This window comes from Podarcis liolepis (assembly GCF_965112155.1).
Source record: "Podarcis liolepis genome assembly, chromosome: 5".
In the NCBI taxonomy this organism is placed as follows: Eukaryota; Metazoa; Chordata; class Lepidosauria; order Squamata; family Lacertidae; genus Podarcis; species Podarcis liolepis.
In genome coordinates this window covers 18,155,080-18,177,746 of record NC_139556.1, presented here as the reverse complement: position 1 = coordinate 18,177,746, position 22,667 = coordinate 18,155,080, and the positions used below count along the sequence as shown (strand labels likewise).

Here is a 22,667-nt window from a genome sequence, read left to right as displayed (position 1 = left end):
CACAGAAAAATGACTGGCTGATCTATTCATCTATCCCTAGCTAGAGACAGCTACACAAAATAAAAATCACATACGAACTATTTAAAGAAAGGGGGGAAAAGAGTCTCAGGTATGTGGGTGATAGAGAGCTGTTATATGAGCAAGTCATGGACTCATGCATTCCTTACTTCACATGCTCCAATTCACATCGTTTGCACTGAATAGGAAGAAAATATTGTTTGCTGTTACATCCAAACAGTGTTCACGTGTCCTCCTAATCGGAACTGGAAGCTATTTCTAAATCATAGTTTCCAAATCTGCTTTGGAAAGCAACCAGAAACCGTAGCTTGCAGGTTTGGTTGTAACAGCAAACAATGGTTTGTTCTATCTAGGAAGTACAGAAGTTGGAGTGACTGAAGAATGGAATTATAGAGGAAGTGGAAGTGAGGGAGCACATGAGCCTTGGGCTCACTCATGCAATTTCAGACCATGTGCAGATAAACCCATGGTCTCTGCAACACTACAGAAGATTTAATAAGATTTCACTCCCAGGTCCCAGAACAGACTTCCTCTCCACCTCCAACTGTTCACGGCTGTCAGAAAAGGTGCTGTAGAGTGTGATGGGCTGTGTGGAGGCCAGAACTCTTTAATGACCACCTTAGACTTATGACAAAACCTGATTTTATGAAGATTACAGGATGCAACACGGTAACTGACCACCAATTATGCCCATGTTTAGAAAAAGGAAACTGCACATCCCAACAATGGCACGGTCTCTTTTCATATATACTCTCCCCTCAACCTCCATCAACGGCATAGTTTGGTCAAAGAGAGTCAAGACCCCAAGAAGGGAAGACCCAGCCTAAGCCGGATGACATCCCCTCAGCGTTTCCAGGAATCCTTCATATTCCCATAAAACTTGTGTTCAGGAAATGCTTTCACTAAGCCAGGGCTCATCCTACTTTTGGTGATACTCTCTGAAATTAGAGTCTATAGATTCTGGCCTACTAATTGGTACCTTTTTTCTGATGTTCCCAAATGGCCCAGGAACCAGGCTTTCCCATTGCTCATTTCCCCTACAGCATCTCCAGTCATAGTGACACTCGTGACATCTGTTTCCTATTATGACACCACTAAGTGGGGAGTTCTCAGCCCAGACCTCCCACATGAGTTTCCAAGTGTCTGGGCACACTGTGTGTGTCACCTTAACCCATGTCATATGGATGCCTTCCTCATTCGGTTTCTCCCTTTCATTACATGCTTATGTGAGGTTGAGATTTACAACATGGCAAAAGCCATTTAACCCAGATGCTGCCCTTTGAGCAAAATATCACCATGTGATATTATAAAAATGTAAACATAAACCAAAGTGCAGCAAAGACGAGGGTAGACCGCCAATACGCCGTGAAATGTGGTAGTGCTTTACAAAATAGGCTTGCCCCAGCCACAACTAATGTGGAAAAACCCTGTAACTACACACAGATGGATGGCGCTCTCACGGACACTTGATCATCCATTCACACATTTGAAATCTATCCTCGTTCACACATTTAGTGTACGAGAGGAAGGCAAAGGGTCAACTAAGTAGGTGTTCTAGTGGCAGTCAGCACAGTGTTTCTCAAACTTGGGTCCCCAGCTGTTGTTGGACTACAACTCCCATCGTCCCTAGCGAGCAGGACCAGTTGCCAGGGATGATGGGAGTTGTAGTCCAAAAACAGTCGGATACCCAAATACGAGAAACACGGCTCTAGCGCAATGGGGCTTCCCCACTCTCCTCCCAAATTGGTTCAGGGTGGGTGGGGTCTGGAGAGCCCCCCAGAGAGAGCATTCTGTTATGCCGGCGGAAATGCTTGTGCTAACAGAACAACGGAGCACAATGCTGAATTCCTCCCAGAGATTTCCCCTTAAGTGTTTGTGTTTATGAACTTGGAATTCTGAGAACTACCATGGATCGGTTGGTCGGCGTTAGCCTTGAAAGACTTGCCTTCTAGGTCAAACTCAAATGTGAGGCGGATGCTGGATGTTACCATTCGGACAACCAGAAGACGGGAATGTTCGCTTAATGCAGACAAAGGGGTTCAATTTTGGATATGTACCCTAAGGACGCCTAGAAATTGTAGTGCTTAATTTTGGGGGTGGAGTGATTGGGAAGTATGTCAGGACTCAAGTCTGTTCAGTAATACCACCACTCTCCATTACAACCCCTTCCTCTGATCATTCATAAATAAATAAATAGATTCTCTGTAGTTAATAGGTAAAGGTAAAGGTAAAGGGACCCCTGACCATTAGGTCCAGCCGTGGCCGACTCTGGGGTTGCGGCGCTCATCTCGCTTTATTGGCCGAGGGAGCCGGCATACAGCTTCCAGGTCATGTGGCCAGCATGACTAAGCCACTTCTGGTGAACCAGAGCAGCGCACGGAAATGCTGTTTATCTTCCCACTGGAGCGGTACCTATTTATCTACTTGCACTGTGACATGCTTTCAAACTGCTAGGTTGGCAGGAGCAGGGACCGAGCAACGGAAGCTCACCCCGTCACGGGAATTTGAACCGCCAACCTTCTGAACGGCAAGTCCTAGGCTCTGTGGTTTAACCCACAGCGCCACCCGCGTCCCTAAGTAGTTGATAGTGTCAGGAAAAACCTCTGCTCAGTGTATTTTTGCCTATTCTTGCTTCACATAGTCCGGGGTTGAAACCTGGCATTGAATGTAGATGTTGCAGCCAAAGTAGGAATTAAGCTCTGCAGAAATATTAGGAAACCTGTTGTTAAGAGAAGCTTCTGGTTTCTGTTAATTATTGAGTATTAAGCAGTCATGAGAAGCACAACAGTAAGAACATAGGAAACGTCCGTCCCCTCCCCAATTTGAGCCAGTCACTTGGGCAGATTGAAAACAGGTTTGTTTTGACAACGTTCTTCTAGACAACAATGGAGATTGCGATGAATACAGATCAGAGGGCCTAGTAAAGGCTGCTGCCATCACTGGGAAGAGAACGAAGTATTCCCAGGACAGGAGGAGAATACTTTGGGTTGAGTGTAAAGACCACAGGAATCTCAATGATGACCATCTCCCACCTAAGGTTGCCAGACACCTCCTAGTGGTGGGAAGCAATTCTCCCTACCAAGTGTGGCTACACGGACAACGTCGGAGCAGCGTGTCTGGACAAAATCAGATGGTTTCCGAGTAGCACAATGAAAACAATCTGCTGTCCGTTAACTTGACATGCATTCTTACAGGACAAATCACTGGATACAAGAGAGAGAGGGGGGGAGCGCATCAGGCACGGAAACCCAACTGTCTGGAAGGCCTGAAGCTTGCCAGCAAGTTTCTAGGTGGTTAAAGCTCAAGAGCTAGTGGTGCCTTGCATGTATATAAAAATTAGGCAGATAAAAACAGCAATTTCTGAGTCAGTGTGTCTAGAATGCATTAGGCAGGTTGCCAAATGCACACAGACACAGAAAACAGAGTTTGGCAAAGAGCAGGAGGAGTTCTGCTCTCCCCTCTCCCTCATAGATGAAAAGTAAGTGTGTGTCTGTGTGTCCCATTTTGGCCAGTGCTCAAGAACACATACAAAAATAGCAAAGGGTGGGAAGGATCTTAAAGACTGAAAACACAACAGCCATTCCTCACGACATCTAGAAGTAAGACTCTTCCAGTCCACAACTCTTTAATGAATAGCACGCCCCAGCAATCTGAGGTCTGGTTGCATAGGTGCTCACCTTTTCTGGGAATCCCTTCAAACTGTAGTGCTGTGAGAGGTGCAGTGTGTGTGTGTGTGTGTGTGTGTGTGTGTGTGAGAGAGAGAGAGAGAGAGAGAGAGAGAGAGAGAGAGAGAGAGTGTGTATTAGGGATCTTTAACGAATAATTCTCCATATTTTAACCCATTTCCAATAATAATAATAATAATAATAATAATAATAATAATTTATTATTTATACCCCGCCCATCTGGCTGGGCCCCCCCAGCTACTCTGGGCGGTTTCCCCAAAAATATTAAAATGTTGTAATACATCAAACATTAAGAGCTTCCCTAAACAGGGCTGACTTCAGATGTCTTCTAAAATCTGGTAGTTGTTGTTCTCTTTGACATCTGGTGGGAGGGCATTCCACAGGGAGGGCGCCACTACCGAGAAGGCCCTCTGCCTGGTTACCTGTAACTTGGCTTCTCGCAGTGAGGGAACTGCCAGAAAGCCCTCGGCGCTGGACCTCAGTGTCCGGGCGGAACGATGGGGATGGAGACGCTCCTTCAGGTATACTGGACTGAGGCCGTTTAGGGCTTTAAAGGTCAGCACCAACACTTTGAATTGTGCTCGGAAACGTCCTGAGAGCCAATGTAGGTCTTTCAAGACCAGTGTTATATGGTCTCGGCGGGCGCTCCCAAGATTCTGATTTCAACTTCAGCTCCTTTTGCCTGTCCCAATAGGTTTCCAAGCCTGCTAGGAATAGGGGGAAGACAAAGATGGCCACCCCTCCCAGGTGTTGCATATGGAAGGGCTGTTATGATTCTATTCATATCTGTGTGGGTGAAGATCCTGGGCAAGAGCCTGGGCTCTGGTGTTTAGCTGCTGCTGGCTCTGTAGGGTGTTACACATCAGGGGCCTGAACTTTTGCAGCTGGGCTCTCGTTTCCAAGGTTCTCAATCACACAGGGAGCCTCCCTGTTGAGGAAGTTCAGCCCCCCGTACATGCTTTTAAATAAAAAAGCAAATTATAAACAATAATTTTTACGGTGGGTTTTTTGTTTGTTTTTTACATTACATGTGAAAGCTCAGATGGTTCAAATTATGAGACCTAACAGTTAAAAATCAAATAAAAACCCTGGAGTTCTGGCAAGACTGTTTGGCTGGAAAATGTTTTGCCATTGCTGTCAAAAGATGTTTACTTTTAGGCCAAAAGAGGAACAGAAAAAATATTTTTATAAAGGAAGACCCTAAGCCAAATGAACCCGGCTTCGATAGAGAAAGCTGCTGGTGTTTGTCAATTTGTAATAAATCTTTTCCACCAATTGCGTACAGTTTAATGCGTTTCTGCACCCCTCTTTCTGCTTCCTTAAATACTTTTTAAAAAAGAAGAAGTAAAGAAACATTCATGCCAGCCCATGAAATGGGGCTTTAGCCTTGTTTACATGACAGATCTTTGAAAAGTTCAAGCTGCAAAAGACTCAAACGTTTTCTTTTTGTTGTTAAAAAGACAATGTACTAAATATGAAACCATTGCCACCATGTTTGAATGCTCTCACTGGCATTTTGCATCACATTTGGTGGAAACAGCTGCTCACCCCAGCCAGCCATGTGTTATTTACGAAGGTGCTGCTGTGATATTCAATCATCCCCCAGCTCTTTGCTAATAGCGCTCTGATTTCTGGAAGACTTTCAGAGTCGCTGGCATGGATGCTGGGCTGCCCACGAGGCAGGTCAATTGCAGTTAGGTGGTCAGGCACTCAGAGCTTCACGCAGACGATTTGCCATCTTAATCAGCGAACAAACCAACTAACACCAACACGATGCGATGTCAACGATTTAATTGTGTGGCAGATGGCGGCCGTGGCAGCCAAAAAGTATGGTCGATTTGCCTTTATCAGACCCAGGCCCGGCTACTCTGAATGAAAACTTGCTTTCTTTTTAGTGTTTTAAAAGATGCAACTTGGCATCTAATTTCATGCCACTAGGAATGGCAAACAACTTTAAACATTAAACATTCCGGATTAGCCCTGCTGAAGTAAATTGGAGCATGTTTTGGGTAGGACTTGCGGTTTGCCACATATTTAGAAATTTGGCCCATGGATTTGCAAAGAGTTGGAATAGATCTTATGGAAGGACAACTATTTCTTAAAGGGTCGTCTCTCTTCTCTAAAAGGTGGAATACAAACCTGTGCTTCCCTCCAATTAGTAAAGGTAAAGGTACCCCTGCCCGTACGGGCCAGTCTTGACAGACTCTAGGGTTGTGCGCTCATCTCACTCTAGAGGCCGGGAGCCAGCACTGTCCGCAGACACTTCCAGGTCACGTGGCCAGCGTGACGAAGCTGCTCCGGCGAACCGGCACCAGAGCAGCACACGGAAACGCCGTTTACCTTACTGCTAGTAAGCGGTCCCTGTTTATCTACTTGACCCGGGGGTGCTTTCGAACTGCTAGGTTGGCAGACGCTGGGACCGAGCAATGGGAGCGCACCCCGCCGCGGGGATTTGAACCGCCGGCCATGCGATCGGCAAGTCCTAGGCACTGAGGTTTTACTCACAGCGCCACCCACATCCCTTCTCCCTCCAATTACTTTAATACAAATGGCTGTGAGTGACTTTGGACTAAAGGTGCCCCCAGAGTTTGCATGTTTGTATGAGTGATGTCTGAATTCTCTGCTCATGGTTATTAAAAAGGGGAAACTCCAATGGACCCTTGGGCAAAATGTGCGCCTGAAAAATACATATGGAGCTCATTTCATTTTGCTGTCATTCACTCATCCTCTACCCGTGATTTGTCGTAAAGCCCAAGGTTGCCTCCTGCTGATTTGACAAGTATCTCCAAATGTTAACTTGGCATGGTACCCAGCAAATATTTTCAGCTGCCATTGATCTCTATCCTGATGTACTTTGTGTGACATCAAAGATCCCAAACCCACATCCCTCTTTGCAAATAACTTTATCCCAGAGAACATTTTGTTGTTGGACAAAATAAACACTGGGGAGAAGTCCCCCATGATATTCTTGTGGAGAAGTTGGTAAAATGTGGACTGGACAAGGTAACTGTCAGGTGGATTTGTAGCTGGTTGACTGAGTGAATCCAAGACATAAGTGGAAACTACTGCAAACCATCCCTTCCCTCACCTGCCCCAACTCAAAGCCATGTAGTCAGCAGATTTTACAGCTTAAGGATTATATCAATGCTGGTGGTCAACAAAAGAGGTTTAAAGACTCTCTCAAGGCAAATCTAAAAAAATGCAGAATAAACACCGACAACTGAGAAACACTGGCCTGCGAGTGCTCCAGTTGGAGAACAGCCTTTACCAAAGGTGTCATGGGCTTTGAAGACACTCAAACTCAGGATGAAAGGGAGAAACGTGCCAAGAGGAAGGCATGCTTGGCAAACCCTCATCATGATCAACTCCCGCCCAGAAACCTATGTCCCCGCTGTGGAAGGATGTGTGGATCCTGAATTGGCCTCCACAGTCACTTACGGACTCACTGCTAAAACCCTGTTTTGGAAGACCATCTTACTTGGCTACTAGGGATCGCCAAAGAAGAAAGAAGAAACAAGCAAGAAAAAGCGCAACAGAACTTTCCCTTCCTCTCATCTTCTCCCCCTGCCTTCCACAACCTTAAAATCTGCTCCGCCATAGTTGCAGGACCAACTGGAGCAGATTTTGAGGGCACATGGGGAGGAGAGAGGAAGGGGAAGTCTGGTTGCACAAGCAGAACTCCATGCATGCAGTGTCGGATTTGACCTTAAATTTCTGGCAATTCTAACTTATCCCCTTGCAGCTTCACTTAGCTTTCCACATCCACGACAGACAACAATGAAAAACTGCAGTTCGGCTCATCCGCCCTGACACCATGCTAAGGACTTGCTTCCCCCTCACCAAGTAAAATCAATACCATGTTTGAGCAAACACACTTACAGCTTTATTAGGATGTCTTGCTTGTTCTGTAACAGCTACTTGAAGCTGTGGTGGCAAATCGACTCAGCTCAGTTAAACCTAGAGAGCTGGGTAAAGAGGCCCATCAATAAGGTTGTTATAAAATACTCTGCAGGAGTCCAGAAAGCTGGAACAAACAGCCTGAGACGTGTCAATATTTTTACTCAATATCAATATTTTTCATCTCCAAGAATGAAAAAAAAAGCACAATGAGATCATTGCTTATCAAATGGACCACATGCTAAATAGTAAATGCTTCTTTCCTAGCCAAGTTTGACCCAAACACAACATTTTAAATGATTTTCCCCACATTTTGCTATCCGTTAGTTACACAAGGAGAGCAGAAAATATAAAATTTGACGTAGCTGTGGCAACAGAACGAAGTCAAATAGGAAAGGAATGCACACATGTCTCTATTGCTGGCTTCCTCAAACTTAGCCCTCCAGATGTTTTTGGCCAACAACTCCCATGATCCCTAGCTAGCAGGACCAGTGGTCAGGGATGATGGGAATTGTAGTCTCAAAACATCTGGAGGGCCAAGTTTGAGGAAGCCTGCTCTATTGCATCTACTTAGTCTTAGTTTGGGATGGGGATGGTGGTTAAAGGCTGTTAGGGAGAAGTTTAAAGTCAGAGAGAGGCCTCTGCACGTAGGTGTTGCAGAATGCAGTTCTATGCATAAGGTCAGTGTGGGAGAAAAGGTGGAGTCATTAAGGGGGCAGGAGACCTCTGGGCAGATGACAGTGATGGAGCTGAATGGGCAACAGTCTATATCAGAATGAAGGAAGGGAAAGGGTATAAAGGGCTTTGCAGGTAAGGACAAGGAATCTGGGTCAGACCAGGAAGCTGACAGGAACCCCATGTACAGATTTAAGGAGTGGGGTGTCACACTGTCCAAGCAAAATGAAAAAGGTGACTGGCTTTGGGCATCGGAGGTTTGACATCAGGAGCGAAGGAGCTAAGGAAAAGAAGAAGAAGAAGAAGAAGAAGAAGAAGAAGAAGAAGAGGAGGAGGAGGAGGAGGATTTTGGATTTGATATCCCGCTTTATCACTACCCGAAGGAGTCTCAAAGCGGCTAACATTCTCCTTTCCCTTCCTCCCCCACAACAAACACTCTGTGAGGTGAGCGGGGCTGAGAGACTTCAGAGAAGAGTGACTAGCCCAAGGTCACCCAGCAGCTGCATGTGGAGGAGCGGAGACACGAACCCAGTTGCCCAGATTACGAGTCTATCGCTCTTAACCACTACACCACACTGGCCCACCACAAGGTGGGCTTGTGACAATGGAAGGGCACATACAGAACGGAGAGCAGGAGGTGTGTGGGGCCTCGTACAGGTCTCTGAAAGACCAATCTGAAAGACCAAAGTCCACCCCTGATGGGAAGGGTGGGAAGGCCAGAGCTGAAGTGATGGGGAGGCAAGCACAGTGATTTTTAAAATAATTATACGCAGCCCGCCCCCCTCCCTTGCTTGAATTCTATTTGGGCCAACCATTGTGAGTTTCTTTGGGCAATGCTTAAGCAAAAGCTTTTCCAGGGACTCCTGCATTGGCACATAATGTGCTGGTGAATTCTAGCCCAGCTGCTTGAGGACGGTAGTTGGGAGGATGGATGAGAAGGCAGCCGCCTGCTTCCAAACCAAAGATGTAGTGCTCTCAACACCCAGAGGAGTGGCTGGCATGAAGAAGGTGGCGGGGAAGGTTTAAGCTGGACAGAAATTTGGAGGGCTTTAAAGGAGGATTAGACAAATTCACAAAGGATAAGGCTACGAATGGCTACTAGCCGCGATAGCTGTATTTTGCCCCCACTGTCGGGGGCGGCATGCCTCTAAATATCAGTTTCTGGGAACTGCTGTTGCACATGGATCCTGTCTGTGAGATTCCCATGCGGGTTACTGTGAAAACAGGATGTTGGGCTATGCTGGGCATTTGGCCTGATCCTTATTAAGGGCTCTTATTAACTGCTATCCTGGAGCAGGCACCCTGTTAGAGCAGCATACAGTTCTCCTGTTCATTTAGAAACATAATCAGATTCTGCAATTCTCATTTCTGTGCGGGTGGGCGGAAGTATTTGGTGACTCCAGATTTAGGACTGGGAAGCCTCTGCCGCCAACAAAGGGGATGCCAGGACTAGACTACAATGCGGCTATCCGGAACGAAGGAGTTTGTCATCAAAATCGCAGCAGACAGATGTTACAGGAGGAAGGAACAAGGGCATCCTTCCCAGACTCCCCCCACCCCACCCCCAACAGAGCAATAAAGTGCTTACAGAGCACAGCATAGGAAGACTGTGGGGTGGGAAGTAAAAAGGTGTTATTTATGCCTTTCCCAGCTCCCGAAACTACAATGCTGTCTGGAGCCCACAGCAGGAAGAGCTCTCCTCCTCCTCCTCCTCCTGTGTGTGAGGTCCCACTTGCTAATATCTTTAAATGTGGCTGGAATCTTTAAAAGGAGAGGCAGTTTCTAAATGGCAATAACTGGATTAGAAAATCCATAGCGCTGTACAGCCAAAACATTTATCAAAATAATAAGGATCTTTCAAATATGACAGAGAAAAATACACCGAAAGCATATAATTTGGCAATGTTTAGTTTATGGAAGGCCAGTTACAGAGACCAAGAGGCCTCGGAGAAGCCTGGCTCGAGATACGGCATTTATCTTGGTGGGTTAAGAATGACACAAATTGCCAAGCACGGCCATAAGCGGGTAGCTGGAATGACAGCCAGCCCTTTCCAAGTCAAGACAGATGCTTCATCAGAAAGTTCAGCTATTATACCAGGGGAAACAGGCTGTCAGTCAAAAGGCTGAATTTTATTTTCAACGCTTTATACAGCTGCAATAAGAGGATCCTCAGAGTCAAATCAGACGCCAGTGTTGAGCTAATCTCTCTCGCACTTTATCTTCACTTGGAAGGAAAGAAACCATAGCTAAAACATCCTTTGGTCTCCGCTACCCCCCAACCCTGCCATGCTTCATTCATGAAGATCTTTAGAACAGAAAAAGCTATATATATTTAATGAATGACACAAAGCTAGCTAGCAGCTGATAAATAATGAAGTTCCTCAGAGCAACGCAAACATTTAAGGGATGTATTTCAGGGCTCTGACATTATATCCAAGGGGGAAAAACCCTTTTATAAATAATATTTGAAAGGGCTGCTGAAAAACAGAAGCATAAGGACACTGTAGAGAAGTTGTGTTAACAACAACAGACCCACTAGAAGCAGCAGATATTATAAGCGTGACCAAGATGTATTTCTGAAGCACCATCAGTGGCAATGTGTTTTAGTAACGTATCTCTCTGGCACACCAAATGTGTTTTTCAACAGTGTGCAAATTCCAACCTAGAGAACAAGGCAGAAAATGAAGATCTTGCTGGAAAAGCTCAAAGCATACTTTAAGGCTTCGATGCACACCTTAAAAGATCTCCCAACATGGGTTCAACATACTTTGCCAGCTGAATAATAGCTGCTGGATAGTGTAGCTCCCCTGGACAAAGAAAGCAAAAGCTTTTATTCGGTCAGTACAGAAAGAAGAGCCATCCCACTGATCTGGGCAGGATGTGGAGCTCATACCCCGAATCAGGAAACCAAATTATGGCAGAAATATAGGAACTAATAAGAGGGAAGGTTTGAGCACTTTAAGACAGGCAACTAAAAGGCACATGCTTCTGAACTGTGCAAAATGCTGGATTTTGCTGAAGCTAGGGTTCAGCACTTAAAAGGGCACAGTCACGCAGAGGTGAACTTGGGAGAACAGCAGCTTTAGAGAAATTTTATAATTAAGCTATGCTACAAAGGTTCTGTAAACAAACAAAAACAAAGAAGGAAAAGTATTTCCCTTCCAGTTCAGTTACAGATAGGTAGCTGTGTTGGTCTGCCATAGTCAAAATAAAAAAATTCCTTCCAGTAGCACCTTAAAGACCAACTAAGTTAGTTCTTGGTATGAGCTTTCGTGTGCATGCACACTTCTTCAGATACACTGAAACAGAAGTTGCCAGATCCTTCTATATAGAGAGAAGGTGGGGAGGGGTATTACTCAGAAGGGTGGTGGGAATGGGAGATTGGCAGATAGCTGAGATGAGCCTGTTGACGACTCTTAACGACTGCAATAGGTCTTACAGGAAAAGGCAAGGGGTGAGAAGGTGAAAAATGGCTAAGTCATGTATAATGAGATAAGAATCCAATGTCTTTGTTCAAACCAGGTCTCTCCATGGTTTTAAGTTTGGTAATGAGTTGCAATTCAGCAGCTTCTCTTTCCAGTCTATTTCTGAAATTCCTTTGTAGTAAAACAGCTACTTTGAGATCTTGTATAGAATGTCCTGGGAGATTGAAGTGTTCTCCTACTGGTTTCCTTCCAGTTCAAAGTGTGTTTGCCATGAGACACAAAACTGATCCCCACTACAGATGATGGATGGTCCACATAGTTTGACAGCTTCAGTTGGTCCTGATGGCAGCTTTTTCTCACACACCCTTTCCCTGCAAAATAGCACCTAATGTCTTCCTCAGTTCATACAGCGATGGAAACTAAATGCTAAAGGGCAATGGTAGAGAAGATGCTAAAAGCTGCTCCTAACCCTGGCACTGGGAATCCATGCCTGCTCCGCCCCTGGTAGCAGGGATGCGATATGCCCCAAACGGCCTTGGCCCAGTAAACCTGAAGTAGCGTCTCCACCCCCATCATTCAGCCCAGACACTGAAATCCAGCTCCAAGGGCCTTCTGGCAGTTCCCTCACTGTGAGAAGTGAGGTTACAGGGAACCATGCAGAGGGCCTTCTCGGTAGTGGCGCCCTCTCTGTGGAACACCCTTGCATCAGATGTCAAGGAAATAAACAACTACCTGACTTTTTAAAAACATCTGAAGGAAACCCTGTTTAGGGAAGTTTTTAATGTTTGATGATTTATTGTGTTTTTAATATTTTTTTGGGAGCCGCTCAGAGTGCGTGGGATAGTAGTAGTAGTAGTAGTAATAGTAATAATGCATTTTTGCAATTCTCATGGGTCTATGTAATGTACAGGTCCACGTTCCCTCCATCACAGACAGAGTCAGTTGCTGCCACTCCTGTTATTTCCCCCTTCTTCCATGCCACTTGTACCTTGAAGAACAGCAATGGTCCCTGCTCATCAACTCTATTTTCACTTCCAAGACCTCACTCAAAATACTGCCCTATGTCACCATAGCCAGTTTTGAATTATTCACAACCAATTGTTTTTTATTTGATCCAGCCAGATCCTCCTGCTGTCCCTCTCTTTTTCTGTTCATCTTCCTTAGACCAAAAGACTTCCAAACAGAAGCTTTGTGTTGCTTCCAGTGCTCAGCAGACATTTGGATGCTCTTGCAAACTAAGGGGTTGGCACATGCACAGAAGCATAATGTTTACAGTTACCAACGTATTTAGTTTGTCTTGATAAAAAGGAAATGTCACCTGCCATACAGCTGAGTTAAAGCTGCTCAAGAAGGTCACTGAAGACATTCGGAGTTTTGCTTTTTCCTAAATACTGGTGTGCTTATGAGGATCAGTCAGATGTCTTAATTCTGCACTCAATAAAGATTTTTGCCATTAAATGTTTCTGTGCTTTTGAACTATAGTGGTACCTCGGGTTACATACGCTTCAGGTTACAGACTCTGCTAACCCAGAAATAGTACCTCGGGTTAAGAACTTGGATTCAGGATGAGAACAGAAATCGTGCTCCTGTGGCACAGCAGCAGCAGGAGGCCCCATTAGCTAAAGTGGTGCTCAGGTTAAGAACAGTTCCAGGTTAAGAACGGACCTCCAGAACAAATTAAGTACTTAACCTGAGGTACCACTGTACCAGGTTATCAGTGACAACGAACAGCATTTCTAGGCTGTTAAATGAGGGGCATATTTCCAGGTGAGGCAGCCTTTTCTCTATACCCTCTCTATCGCCCTCACTCATGATGCCAGCCAGAGAATTCCCTCTAGAGCTGTCAAAGAATCATAGAGTTGGAAGGGACCCTAAGGATCATTTAGTCCAGTCTCCTGCAATGCAGGAATATGCAACTGTCCCATGCATGAGAATATGCATTCTTTGTCCCCACTTTACAAACGGACAGTGCTCACAAGTCCTTTTTCTGTCTTAGCAGAATCCTTCAATTGTCCTCCCTTAGCCAAATATTGATTTCTTTAAAAACGCACGTTGTGCACTGCAAACCTAGTAAACCCAACTAGAAAGTTCCCAGATTTCTACCATTTCTTGCTTAACTTTCTAGAATTCCGGTACAATTTTTCTGTCTGGCCCCTACTATTCAGTGCTTGCCCCCATTAAACAACAACAACTCGTTGCTTTCAATACTTTCCTGAAGGCAAGGCTATAAATGTTTTAGTCCAAGTACAATCGTACCTTGGTTTTCGAACAGCTTAGTTCCCAAAGGTTTTGGCTCCCGGACATCGGAAACCCGGAAGTGACTGTTCTGGTTTGCAAACTATTTTTGGAAGCCGAACGTCCGACAGGGCATCTGCAGCTTCTGTTTGGCTGCAGGAGCTTCTTGCAGCAAATCAGAAGCCGTGATTTGGTTTTTGAACGTTTTGGAAGTCGAATGGACTTCCGGAACGGATCCTGTTTGACTTCCAAGGTACGACAGTATTATTATTGCAAATAATCCTCCCAGGTTAAAATGTGCCTTGTATGAAAGTGATTGATAGGTGCGACATAACATGGAATTGGGCCTCATGGGGCTCGCTCTAGAAATCAATTCTTTGGGTGGTGTTTTTGAAAGATAAAGTTGTCAGGTTCCCTGAGTCTAAAATGGTGTGCCATAGATCATGCAAAGGATAGAGTCTGGCTGAGCCCAATGGCTTAGGGTAGAGACTGATGATGGGCAGTTAATAAGCAAAAGTTCTCAGTCCGAGCAGAAAATACTCCGTCCCTTTACCCTGAGATGCTAGTCCTTTCCCCGCAAGAACTTAAGGTGGTGGCTAAATTTCTGAAACTTCAGGTCAAACCCTGAGACTCCGCAAGTCTATTTGGAGAAAAGCTAAGATCCGATATGATGCCTTGAAGCTCACTGTAGTAAGTAAAGGTAAAGGGACCCCTGACCATTAGGTCCAGTCGTGACCGACTCTGGGGTTGCGGCGCTCATCTCACTTTATTGGCCGAGGGAGCCGGCGTACAGCTTCTGGGTCATGTGGCCAGCATGACTAAGCCACTTCTGGCAAACCAGAGCAGCGCACGGAAACGTCGTTTACCTTCCCGCCTATTTATCTACTTGCACTTTGACGTGCTTTTGAACTGCTAGGTTGGCAGGAGCTGGGACCGAGCAACGGGAGCTCACCCCGTCGCGGGATTCGAACTACCGACCTTCTGATCGGCAAGTCTTAGGCTCTGTGGTTTAACCCACAGCGCCACCCGTGCCCCTCACTATAGTAAAAGCCTTCAAAAAACATATTGCAAGACACAGAGATTGCAGTAACCAAGAGAACTTGTTAGGGCTTATGTTGAGATATTTTGAACCACAACAGCTACAAAAATATAGATGTAACACTCCAATGCCAAAAAATATTATGGTTGCAAATGGATATAAAAGTAGCAGCAGATGTTACTTTACTTCTGACTTTTAGCCTTTGTTTTTTAACTCTTTGTAGTCTTTTTGTATTCGCACATCAACTGCCTAGGAACCAGACGCACAGAAGAGGAGGGGGAAAAATAATTCAAACGTTACGCTCGGTTATTTACATACTCTTTAATATTCACCACAACTTGTTTAAAAGAACAGCAATGTGCTAAAATTTTAAAGCCACGAGGGATTCTGAGTACGCTGCATAACATATTTGATGCAGCTTGTTTATGCAACATTCTGACAGATACAATTAATCTCGTGAAAACAATGTGGATGTTGCATAGGAGCACATTATCTTTAAAGCCACAAAACACATTTTTCCCTGGGAGAATTAGCAGTCTATTAAAACACAATCTTAGGGAGGAAAGTGGAAGCTTGAAAAGAACAATCTGACATTCTGTACTTCAGGAAAGGAACACCCTGCCCCCACCTGCCCATGTTCTCGAATAAAGGATGGAGGGGGGGGGCACTTCCAAATAAAAGGTATAATGCAAATGGCACGTACCTCCCACGAAGGCATCGCCAGCTCCGTTTGTGTCCACGATCTCGCTCTGGTCACTAATTAAGACCGGGAAGGCTCTTACTTCATTTTCTACAAGGGGGGAAAGAAAGAAAAAGATGCCTGAGGAAACAATTGATACCATCCAGAATTAATACGCTGCAAAGAAGGAAGGATCGCCTCATAAGAACCGATAACCAAAAAATTGCTTCGCAAAGCATCTCAGTTGGAGCATGGATTAGATCAGAGCTTCTGGAAGCCAATGGATGCAATAAAAGATGCCTTGAAACAACCTGGGCCATGCGAAGAAGCAGTAAAGAGCATGGCCTTTGTGCCTTTCTAGACGAAACACGCTGGAACAACATCTGTTTTGAAGAAAAAGTGACCCTAGGTGTTTGGTTTGGTTTTACGGTCTTAATGGAAACATTTCCTAGTCTTGGTCCTCCCCCCCCCCCCCGGTATTACAGTTCTGCTAGCCGACTGTTTCAAGTGATTTAAAAATTGTGTACCATTCTCCATGTAACTTGTAATGTGTGGGTGCAATAATTTTGGAGTGTCGGGGTCACAGATTAAATACGTACTACTAATTAATCAGCTAGGGCTTTCCAGGGGGTAATGTCATAAGGATGTGATAAAAACATAATTACCACCTTGTTAATGTGTAAATTACCAGAGTCATAGGAGGCTATACAAGTTCCGTCTCACAGTCATTGAAGGAATACACCAAATGTGCTTTGGGAGGCAGATGAGATGGGGGGAAACAAGCAACTCCCCTCCCAGGAGACCATAGGAGCTTTCATTGGCGGGTTTGTTTGTTTTTAAAAAATGTACATAGGTACCACTATGAGGAATGTGGCAGCATGATGTAGCACACTACACAGTTGTCAAAATGTTTAGGAAGATCGAGAGCAATCATGTAAAACAGTTCAAGCAAGGAAGCTGGATTGAGCCTTGCATAGCTCCTTCTGGCAACTCCTTTTTAAAATAAATTTTAAATTGGTTTTTCACAGTTTTTATAAACACAAACATAACACAATACAAAACGAACAAACACATAAACAAACATGTATAATTTCAGATCCTTTTTTCATAAACCTTACTTCCCCGACTTCCCCATACCTCCCCTTTCTGCATCCCAATTCCCAAATTTGTTTCCACAAATCCTACCCCTTAGTTTTATTGCATTTTCCCTTATTCTATTCTTTTACTTAACCTTTTACAGCTGTAATCCCCTTTTGTCTAAAACTTCAACATTTTAACATTCATTAATTTTACAATGTTTCTTAAGATAAATTCTAAATTTCTTCCACTCTTCATCCGCCATCTCTTTCCCCTGGTCACGGATTCTGTCAGTCATTTCAGCCAGTCCCATGTAGTCTATCACCTTCATCTGCCCCTTCTGGCAACTCCTGCAGCTAAGCTGGTGTCAAAGTGCTCTGCTTTCCTTTGGACCACATCCGTGAGGCTGAGCAGCCCAGGACCTCTGTACACAATGCCCAGGCTTATGCCCCGGGGAGGTCACTCTGGTGCTAACACAGCAGTTTGACTTCACCCCTGGAGGCACACTCCATTGTCTCTCAAGACAGACAGCTGCCAACAACACCCCCCCCCCCGCAGATTACGGCAGGTACCTGTTTACTGAATCTAATCTAATAAATCAATTAAAGCTAACCCAGCTTTATACACACGGTAGTCTGTTGGCTGGGGTAGATATCCCTCCATTTGCAGTGCATTAACTCTGAACTATTGCCATTAAAGCAGGGGAGGCCACAAGGGTCACACACCTAAGAAGGGTGGGCCAATGTATAAAAGCGGCCAAGCCTTCTGCATGTTTTTAATTGAAAAGCAATAGAAAAGAATAAAATCGACCCGCAATCGCAAGCACCAGCAATGAGTTCCAATGAATTAATGCCGTTTATTACGCACACACGCGCACAGTTCAGGTCTCTCACCCAGAAATTTGCAAACTGATGGTTAGCTCCCCGAGTTACGCTTGTTTAAGTAATGTGGGTGGAAGTGAGCTGTCAGTAAGGGGGGGGGTGTATGGAGGCAATCTCAGCTAAGCACTGTCAGGAAACTCTAGAGTGTTCTGGAACTGGTGATTACAAGAGTCATGAGAAAGGAAGGGCGCAGCAGGGAGACTGCAGAGACCTCCGCAAATGTCACAAACAACAACGGAAACCCCCCGAAGCGCCCCTAAGTGCTACAGCACTATGTTTCCTCTCCCAGCCCTTTGTGCTCGGGTGCTGTAACCAGTGGTGTAGCGTGGGGGGTGCAGGGGGGGCTGGGCGCACCGGGCGCAACATCTGGGGGTTAGGGTTAGGGGGCGCAAATCCACGGGTTAGGGGGCACAAATCCACGGGTTAGGGGGCGCAAATCCACGGGTTAGGGGGCGCAAATTACTTGCCTTGCCCCGGGTGCTGACAACCCACGCTACGCCACTGGCTGTAACAGAGAGTGCATGGTTTTCTTCCCGAGCCCAAGTGAGGAGCAAATTCACACAATGAGAAGTGTGTGCCTGCAAGAGATGGGTTAGCCAGAGCGTGGGGCTGAGCTGGGTTGATGCACCAGGGAGAGTGGTCCTGAGCAGGCTGGTGCCCCAGTCAGCCTCAGCAGCAACACAAGGGCCGCCTGGCTCTTCTCTCTGCTCCAAGCAAAGTGGCAAAGAATCAGCATAGTGACAAAGACTTGGATCTCCTCCTCACTTCACACTGCACCCTGATGCAGATGGGGCAGGGTGTCTCTATACCTGCTCTCTGCAGCATAAACAGACTCCAGGAGCTCCAGTCATGGAATGCCCCTATTACATGTAGTTGGACCCTTAGGATAAAGGAGCAGAAACACATAACAGGGCTCAAAGGTGAATTTCAGCCCTGGTGTCCCGCTCTGTAGAAATTAAGGGCCAGCTACTCTCTTCCTTAGGGACGCGGGTGGCACCATGGGTTAAACCACAGAGCCTAGGGTTTGCCGATCAGAAGGTCAGCGGTTCAAATCCCTGCAAAGGGGTGAGTTCCCGTTGCTCGGTCCCTGCTCCTGCCAACCTAGCAGTTCGAAAGCACGACAAAGTGCAAGCAGATAAATATGTACCGCTCCGGTGGGAAAGTAAACAGTGTTTCCGTGCGCTGCTCTGGTTCACCAGAAGCGGCTTAGTCATGCTGGCCACATGACCCGGAAGCTGTACGCCGGCTCCCTCGGCCAATAAAGCGAGATGAGCGCCGCAACCCCAGAGTCGGTCACGACTGGACTTAATGGTCAGGGGTCCCTTTACCTTTACTCTCTTCCTTGCACAAAGCAAGCCATCCCCAAAAGGTTGAAGCTTTAAAAGGCACTGAACATAACCCCCCCCAACATTCGGCCATATTTTATTCATTTAATTTGTATGCTGCCCTTCATCTAAAGATCACACAGCGGTCCACGACATAAAAATCCAAAGTGAGAACACAAAACCCCCTCCCACAAGCACATTTAAAAGGCCACAGAATTTTAATTGGAATGGTTATAGAGAAATGCTTTTGCCTGGAGCCTTCATTACATATCTTTAGGCGCCAGGTGAGCTTCCCTAGGGAGAGCATTCCTCAAGAGGGGAGCCACCGCAGGAAAGGCCCATTCTCAAGTTGCTACCCTCACACAAAGACGGGCCTCAGATGATGGTTGCAGGGTCTGGATCAGTTCATATGGGGAGAAGCATCCTTGAGGTACTGCAGTTCTGAGCAGTTTAAGGCTTTATGGGTAAAAAAACAACACTCTGAATTGGGCCCAGAAATCAAACAATACAGGCAGCATCACGCAGGCTCATCTCCTCCCCAAGGCTTAATTTTTGTGAGAGTTCCACCCCCGAATCTGTTTCATCTGAGCCCTAAAACATGCAACATACCAATAAAGCAAAGTGTCCATTAAACTGTGTGGAGTATATTTCCTTCCCTTCTGAAATTATCACAGGAAGGGTGACAGTACAGAAGGCAACAACATATTTGCATTGCCGTCTTTTGCTCTCCATTCAGCAGTGCTCAAGGAATGCCCAAGATGATCAAATGCTTCTCCCACTGTCTTCAATGGGATCCAACCAAGCTTGAAAACATCTCCACCTTTTGATACACATTTCCCAAAGCTTACATTTAGCACTTTCTTTGTTTGGTCCCATCTTGCTTACGTTAGGATATAAATTCAGGATGTGAACCAGTCAAAGGCATGATATTGCATGCCACACATGCTGCCAGACACTTTGGGATTTGTGAAGGAAAAAGATATTGTGAAATTTAGGTAGATTTCACAGCAGATTTTCCTGCAGGAAAAAGAACAGCCCACCAAATGTCTTGCTCTAGGACAGTGTTTCCCAACCGGTGTTCCGCGGCACACTAGTGTGCCGTGAGACACCGGCTGGTGTGCCGTGGGAGGGAGGCGGGCGAGTCGGGCGCCTAGGAGAGAACAAAACCAAGTGAGCAGCGCGCGAGAGGGAAGCGACCCGAAAAAGAAGCGCGTTCGGAGTCCGGAGGCACTTTTGGGGCTGCGTACGAAGGGAGGGGGGGGCACGGACGGCAGAAGGGGGCGGGGCGCGGTTGCAGAAACCCGCCAATGCTTCCACCTCATTGGGAAAGGGAAGGGGTTGGGCCACCTAAAACTCTCCGCCGGGGCCACATCCTGCCTCCCAGCCCCCTTTCCTCCACCCACGGAGGGAGGGATGTTTTTAACACCCCCCCCCCCGCTCACAACCCTTTGGTAGCGTTTCTCCAATCTGAGGCGAGCGCCCGCCGACGCCCCCTTCCCCTGCTCAGTCGCGCAAAAACCGAAGTCTCCTCCCTACCCCTTATTCCCTCAAACCCCGTTTCCATAAGGGGGGGGGAATAACCCCTTCCGTCGCGCGCAAAGCCCAGCTCCCTCCGCCCTTCGCGGTCTCCTCAGCACTTCAGCCAGCCGTTTACACTCTCGGAGCCACTGGGCAAAACTCGCTCTCAGAAGCGCGCGCGCGCGGAGAGAAAGAGAGAGGGAAACAAAGTTAACTTGTGGGGAGAGAGAAAGAGCGAGCGGGAGCTAACTTGTGTCCAAAGGCAGATACAAAGTAGCCCCCCCCCGCCCCGAAGGCGACCTCTCTTGCTCTGCTCCTCTGGGGTGGGGAAACCAACTCCACCACGCGGAGCAGCCCCGAGGCGGGGAATTTCGCCCCTTCGTAATGTATGCATGTAAATGAGGCGGGCGCAAGGGGTGGGCGCGGAGAGGAACTCGCGCCTCTGAGGCCGCCGCCTCCTTCTCCTCCTCCTCCGCCCCCCCCCTCAAACCCAGGCGGCGGCGGCGGCAGGAGGCAGCAGCGGCAATAACAGAAGCAGCTGCGCTGACAACAACACGTGTTCGCTCGGGCACCATGGAATTCGAGGAGCTGGGGATTCGGGAGGAGTGCGGCGTGTTCGGGTGCATCGCCTCCGGCCTGTGGCCCACGGAGCTGGACGTGCCCCATGTGATCACGCTGGGGCTAGTGGGGCTGCAGCACAGGTAGGGGACACGGCGGTGGGGGGGGAGACGGTCTGGGGAAGCGGGGGGAGGGTGGGTTGCTTGCGAGACAGCGGAGGAGGAGGAGGCCGGCATGTCCGGGCAGCAGCAGCAACAGCAGCAGCAGCAACTCCCGGCGACGGCTCCTCCTCCGCCCGCTATCGCCGCCGCCTCAGCTGCCGCCGTCCCTCAGTCCCTCGCTCTGCTGCCTCCTCCCACCCCGGCAAGGGGAAGGGAAAAAACTTTCACTTTTGTGCGTCCCTCCCGGCGTGACGCTGCGCGCTGACGTCACGGGGCGGGGCTTTAATGGTGGTGTGCCGCGAGATTTTTTTCCGGTAAACAGGTGTGCCGTTGCCCAAAAACGTTTGGGAAACACTGCTCTAGGATAAAACCGTATGGTTACTGGTATAGCTCACGTGAGTCTTCTTTTATGTCCCACAACATCTCTCAACCCTTACGGGAATTAACTACTTTTGACACATGAACACATTTCAGACAAACAGAACCCCCCCCGATTTCACTTTGCCTTTGGAATTTGCTCTACTTGTCAGGCTGATTTTTAGATTAAAATAGATAAAGTACCCACACACCCCCAAGCTTTTTACAGGGTTTGTTGCTACTGGCACTACCAAATTGCAATTAGTTCACTGTTTTTATGTTTTAATTTCTGTTGTGGTTTTGTAGTGATGTCTGCTTACCTCCTACTGTTAGCCACTTTGAAAATTCATTTAAAAGGAGGGTTATAAATGCTTTAAATACAGGTAGTTAAGTTAGCTGATAGCTGTTGATAAGACTGCCATCTAACAACAGAGCAACTTCCCTTCCTGCCCACAAAAGCCATATAAAATAGATGCAATGTGAGTTAATCATGCAGTGTGTGAGGTGTAGGGGTTAGAGTGTCTACCTAGGACCTGGGAGATCTGGGTTCAAATCCTCACTGGGTCATGAAGCTCATTGGGTGGGGACTTCAGACAGTTACTGCCTCTCAGTCTAACCTACGTCACAGGGTTGTTGTGGGGGATTATACGGCATGGGCTGACAGCAAAATAGACACAGGGCTATTCTGCGCTCCCTAGGTGTGTACAGAACTTCCAACCCAAAACTTGTATATCCTTGAAGTAAGTTTGTGATTGTCATTTTAGGCTTGAATGAAAAATCCACAGGGGATAGGAGACAAGTTTCGTAAACTTGCATGCGCATGCAAGTTGCTTGATCTTATTTTGATACCATGTGCCACAACCTTTTAAAAGAGCAACAGTTAATATATATTGGAAAAGTCCATCTTTGCCCACTAGGTTTGCTTTTCATAGGAGTTGGAACTGTTCCACTGAACTGCCAAAACATACCACGTCTCCATGCTATTGACACGGCCGCTGAAGTCAGAAGTCAGAACTACAAGTTTCTGTTTATTTGGTCTACCGTTCATCAGCATCAAATACAATCAAGACAGCCGCAGCTAGATAATTAAGACCTAGATAATTTATGATGAATAAATTTATTTCATATGGAGGAGG

At 46.6% G+C, this 22,667-nt stretch overlaps 1 protein-coding gene across 3 annotated transcripts in view; it reads right to left on the bottom strand.

Moving 5' to 3' along the window:
- Positions 1-22,667, bottom strand: part of ADK (adenosine kinase) — a 200,871-nt gene that overhangs the window by 2,019 nt on the left and 176,185 nt on the right. For all 3 annotated transcript variants that reach the window (XM_083502793.1, XM_083502795.1, XM_083502794.1), the window contains exon 10: positions 15,679-15,765. In XM_083502793.1, coding sequence (XP_083358919.1) covers positions 15,679-15,765 — 87 coding nt within the window. The remainder of the gene's footprint in view (positions 1-15,678; positions 15,766-22,667) is intronic.